At 38.6% G+C, this 5,949-nt stretch overlaps 1 protein-coding gene across 1 annotated transcript; it reads right to left on the minus strand.

Moving 5' to 3' along the window:
* Positions 1-5,224: 5,224 nt before the first annotated feature.
* OCT59_020528 (uncharacterized protein) lies at positions 5,225-5,617 on the minus strand (the record flags this gene model as incomplete). Its single annotated transcript, XM_066149248.1, has 1 exon — positions 5,225-5,617. The coding sequence occupies one exon, from the start codon at positions 5,615-5,617 to the stop codon at positions 5,225-5,227; it is 393 nt and encodes a 130-aa protein (XP_065990175.1).
* Positions 5,618-5,949: the final 332 nt, after the last annotated feature.

The raw sequence follows: 5,949 nt of genomic DNA on the forward strand, positions 1-5,949 counted from the left end.
GAAAGAGAAGTGAGTTTAGCAATAAAGGGAGTAGGATCAATATCAGCCAATTTTCCAGCTTCTTGAATTTTAGAAATCAAATGATTTTGATAAGATTGGAGAATTTGTTGCATAGGTAGACGACGTTTTTTGCACATAAAAAGGTGCATCAGGTCTTCCATGCGATCGATACAAGAACGGCAAGTTAATTCGTCCATGTATAAGTCTGGTCGAGTCCGCTTAAGCTTTTCCAATGTGGGTAAGTCGTCCAAGAAAAGTTTGAATTTAAAGGTTAAGTGTCTTGAAGCATGCTCAAGAGTAAAAGATGCATCATGAGAAGGCTTAAAATTCAAGGTAAACCAAGTAAGTTCCCAGTCGACAATATATTCTATATTAGATAATAATAAAGAAATAAAGTGAAATCGCGTTAAATTTAGCAAATCACGCATTAGCTGCGTTTGATAATACTGTTTAAGAAGGTGTCGTGGATTAGATTCACAAACGGCGTCATTGTCGTAAGTCAAGACGAAATCATGGGCAGAGGCAAGGTCCATTCCAGAAATCAAAATACTGGATGATGCGGTATGGGCAGTATTGGCCAGGGAGTCAGCAAAATCGTTCAAATAATTGCCAGAATGAGCTTTAACTTTAACAGGGAGAACTGTCAAATTCTTGGTAAGGATAGTTCGTTCAATAATGGCCCAAAGCTCAAAATTTGTTGTTTTGTAGTAAAGACGGCTATTTGAGTAGACATAGGAAGAGCAACTTCGAAGGCCATCAATGGCAGTTTGCGAGTCAGTATAAATAGTAACTTCTGAGTCGCGAGGAGAAATGGTTAAAACTGCGTAAATAGCGGCAGCTTCAGCACGAGAAGAAGAAGGATTATCTCGAATGATGCCATGTGCATAAGTAGCAATGGAATTAGGAAAACCAGCATCAGGTACGATTTGCATCCAAGACCAGCCCATAGAAACATTAGGAGTGCCTAGATTAATAAGAGACCCATCAGTGAAAAAGATATAACGTGAGTCTGAAGACACAACCAACGGCGAATTTGCAAAAACAGCAGCAGCTGAGGATTCAATAGTGATAAGAGGAGCGGAAACTTCAACAATATCATCAGGAGGAGAGTCAAAATCAAAATCCAATCGACTGTAATAAAGACGGACACCATCTTCGATATCAGCCCAGGTAAAAGGAGAGGATACTGCAGAAGTATTACGTCTAATGCGCTCATTGATAGTGGGCAGAATAAGCGAATGTTGTAGAGAAACCGTAGGCGTACAAAGGGTTAAATCAGCATTCCGTTTTTTGGAAGGAGGCAAAGAAGTATGAGCAGCACAACCAGGGCAAGGAGAGAGTCTAATGAGATCACCAGGCGAAGATTCACAATCAGAAGAGACCCAGTGAACAATAGAACAAGTACCATGACTTGCTTGAACTAAAAGTTGTTTGCCAAAGATGGGAGGACCGTAGTCGTCTAACGTGACAATCCAATTTTTCGTAGTGGTAGGAGAGGACAGGCAAGGAGTCAATTCATAAAATGAAGAGTCAATCGTAGGCGTAGTAATGAACTGGCTCAGCAAACGATTGTTAGTGTCAGGAATGGTAGTAGCTTGCTGGATATCTTTATACCAATAAGGGATACAGCCAGGGCCACGTCGTCCAACCAAATTGTCATAGTAGGCTTTCCAAGAAATTAAATGGGTCCCTTGGGGAGTAACAAGCTGAGATAGATAAAACAAATGCCATTTTCGCAAAATAGGGAAATAGGCTTTAAACGCTTTAGGTGTCATGCATTCAAATAACGGAACGCGTCCATCCATCAAAGTCAGGTTCGGAAGCTTCGAAAGTTGAGTATGAAGCAAACGAAAAGGAGTAGAGGATAAGAGAGCAATAGTGCATGCGATATAATCTTTCTTAAAAGAAAAAAGAGAAGACCATATAGACCAATCCTTAATTAAAAGGGGAGAAATAGGAATTAAAAAATTATATTGAATCAAACTCAATCTATAAATAAAAAGAGATTGAATAAAAGAAAAGGAAGAATTAGCCATTAAAAATAAATTAGTAATATGACATTGTCGTTGATGAGCAAATAAATTTATCAAGCCCAAGGCTTGAGATAAAAATAAAATGGGATTTGGTAAAGAGCGAGAAAAATTTGCTTTGTGCTTTACAACAGATCGTATACTTCTCGTTATTAGGTGGCAGTCAGATTCAGACAAGTGAGTAACTTGCATCCGGTATTCAAGTTTCAGTATAAGGACAGCATTATGTAAATAAACAACTTGTTTGGATGAGAGCTTTGCAGGGCGGATGGTTGCAGCGAAGGAGCAGCATTCACGTTTGAGTTGTTTCTTGACAAAATCCCGGGAGCTTTTAATGTTAAACCAAACACCTAAAAAACGAAAAGAAGTTGTCATAGAAATTGGGGTAATGGTAATGGAAGGAACACTATTTAATGAGGATAAATCTAGATTAAAAGTAATAGGAGATAAAGTGGAATTCGAAGTCAAAGGCAACGAATTAGTAATTAACACATATTTGTTATGATTGGCAGAAGTGTTATTAATTTGATAGAATTCTTCTGTAATGGATAACATAAATTCCATGCCAGTCTTCGACGAGGAAATAAGAGTAGAGTCATCCATAAATACTAAATTATTAATCTTCAAATCAGAAGAAAGATTGGGAGAATCAATTAAGGATGGTGTAGAAAGAACATAAGGGTCCATCATTTCATGCTTCAAGACAGTAAGTAAGGGATCAATATAAATAACCCATAAAAGAGGAGAAATAACTTCGCCTTGGTCAATACCAATGCGAACCCTATAAGCAGGCGTGGATCCATGAGCAGTGAAAACGCTATTAATGCGTTTTGTGAAAAGGGAAAGAATAAACTTAATAGCAGAAGCTGGAAGACGTATTCGTTCTAAAGCGAAACGTAACATTGTCAAATCAACCGAGTCAAAAGCTTTAGAAATGTCTTGAGAGAGAATCCAAAGTGGGTTTTTGTTGACATCAGCATCATGGATAATAGATTCTAGAGTAATAATAGGGTCGCGGCAAGAACCACCAGGAAGACCAGCGAAGTTACCACCTTTAAGAACATCATGTGTAGCCATAACAGTAGAAAGGCGATTATAAAAGAGTTTGACAAGAGATTTTCTAATCACTTCAAGTAAAGTAATAGGACGAGTATTTTTCAATTGACATTTCCATTCGTGAGGTTTGGGAATGGGAAAAACCATTGCCTGTCGCCATAAGTCAGGAATATCAGCTTTGGAAAGGCAAGCTTGAATTAAAATAAGGAGTAGAGCCGAGGAACAAGATCCAAGGTGTTTGAGCATTTCATAAGTGATCATGGAAGGACCTGAGGCTTTACCGTTAGGAGTAGAAGAAACGGTGGTTAACCATTCGTCAAGGGTAGGGGGATTCATCAAAGAATCATAGATGGAGGAGGGCACATCATCCATAGGTTGGTAAACAGAAGACCATCTATCAGGTAATGTATCTACAGATACAGGAGGAGTGGATTTTATAGGTACAAAGTTTTGGAAATGGTTAACAACAGCATCGTCTATATCCTTGGGAGCAGTTAATAACTGAGGGTGAGTGGGATGATCAACAAAGACACGATCCAAAGTGATACGGCGGCGGGTGCGAGAAAGCGCTGAATCAATGAAAGAGGAAAGGTCAGTTTCAAAATTATTGTTCCTATCGTCCAAATGAGCACGGATGGAGGAATCTTGGAACTCTTTTTCTTGAAGTAAATGAAATCCCCGTAAGGATTTTGAAATATTGGATAAATCATCAAGAAGTGACTTGAAATCATCTTGTCGACATGATGAGAGAGAAGAGGGCAAAGTAGGAACGAAAGTAAATACTTTCTTATATAATTGCAAAATGTTTTGAAGTCTGATTAAATGAATAGACCACTTATGTTCATGAGCGGCAGAATAGGTTAAAGGATATTTGCGCAATAAACGTATTGAATGCATAAGGCGATTTAAAAACCGATAATGTTGGGTTAAAATTTCCAGATCTTTAGGAACCTTAGGAGTATAATTATTGCCAACAGTGGAAGAAGGTAGTGTAACGTTGGCAGCTTTAAGAATTCGTGATTGGAGATATTCGCACATTTGATTGATATGCCAGGAGGAAAAGGTTGAAGGTGAGACGTCACATAAAGCATCAGCTTTATCAGCAAATTCCGTCCATTGAATTTCAGTTACAGAATCAAATTTGAAGACACGACGGGTTCGGCGCTTAAGTTGTCGAGCGCGAGCCAATTTGGTAGAGGCAAAAAGTAAGGACATATCATAGTATGTTATGACGGGGTTATGATCAGATGTGCAAACATCTTGAGCATTAAAAATGCAAGCAGTAAGAGCAAATCCTTTGAGAAGAGGGCAGGACCATACATAATCAACTCGAGTAATGTGGTCATTGCGATGAAAGGTACCTAAGGAGTCGGAAAGATTAATAGGAGTATAGTCTTCATATCCGTGAGAGAGGAGATGAAAAAATAATCGGTGAATATGTTTTGAAGCAACTTGAGGTTGATTGAAGTAAATAGGGTAATATTTGTCTAAATGCATATTAAAATCGCCACAAACAGCATGGTAAAAGCCAGCATGTTTAGCAAGGGTAAGTTGTTGAATGAGCAAATCAATAGTATCAGTGCGCAGAACACTTTCAGCAGGGGGAGGGATATAAATAACAAATATACGCAATTTAATATTGCCTTTGAAATATAAATCAACAGAAAGTAACCGTGAAGAATGGGATTTAAAATCTTGAACATGTGAAGCGAGGGAATTTTCTATAAAAAGAGAAACACCACCAGAAGAGAGAATTTGTTTAGAAGTATCCAAATTAGAAGAGAACACAGTATAATTAGAAATACGTTTGGATAAAAACTTCATTTGTTTAGGGTGAAGATGGGTATCCACGATACCACCAAAGGAAATATGTTTTAAGGAAAAGAAAGTAGAAATTTCTTCTAATTTAGTCTGACCATACATTTTAAGGCCATTAACATTAAAGGAAGAAATATTAAATGAATTGGGGATAGGGGAAGTGTTACTGGAAGAGGAAAATAACGATTCATGCGAAAAAATTTCAGTAACATAGTCAGGGTTGGGAGGGTTTCGTACAAAGGTATCATAATTAAAATTATTGTCCGACATTAAAACACAATGATATAAACAGTCGGAGAGTTAAAATTTGAAGAAAGAAATTAATTGGAAGAAGCTGAATCAGCTTGTTCCAGGGGAGCACCACCAAGGGAGCCAATGAATTGCTTGATATGACCAGTAAGTTGGTCCAATTTACTTTCAATAGCGACACGACTATTTTTGAGATCATTAATTTCTTCTTGTGTGGAGAAGATGGGAGTAAAAGGAGGAGCATTTGGAGAAAGGTGAGAAGAAGGAGGTGATGTGTCAGGAACAATAGTGAATGTAGGCGAAGGTCGCGTTAAAATACTTTTGGGAGGCAGCGAAGATTTAGCGGAAGACAGAATATTAAGAGGAACGTGAGTTACAGGGGCATCTTCTTGCATGAGGTCCGGTTCAGGTTCATTGGGTATAGGGAGTGGATCAAGGCCAAGGTGTGATTCAATACGAGTCATCCGTTGGTCAGCAAGTTCAAGAGCGGAGATGCGTTTGTGAAAGTTAGCAACTTCACATTGTAATTCTCGTAAAAGGTTTAGAATGTTGTTAGCATCATCGCAGAGTTAGGAGTTTGTCGGGGTAAGGGACGTGCTGTAGAACGAGAGGAGGAAGAAAAGGAGACAGATCGTTCTTTACTATTATGGCGGGCACGTTGAGAAGTATTGGGAGGGGGTTTGTTATGATTACTATTATCATTATTAGTGCGGTCATGGGAAGCGTTATTGGCTCGTCCAGAATTGGAAGCAGATCGATCTTTAGATTTGGAGCGAGATCGAGAGCGAGAACGTGC

Source organism: Rhizophagus irregularis, chromosome 3 (genome assembly GCF_026210795.1).
Source record: "Rhizophagus irregularis chromosome 3, complete sequence".
NCBI lineage: Eukaryota > Fungi > Glomeromycota > Glomeromycetes > Glomerales > Glomeraceae > Rhizophagus > Rhizophagus irregularis.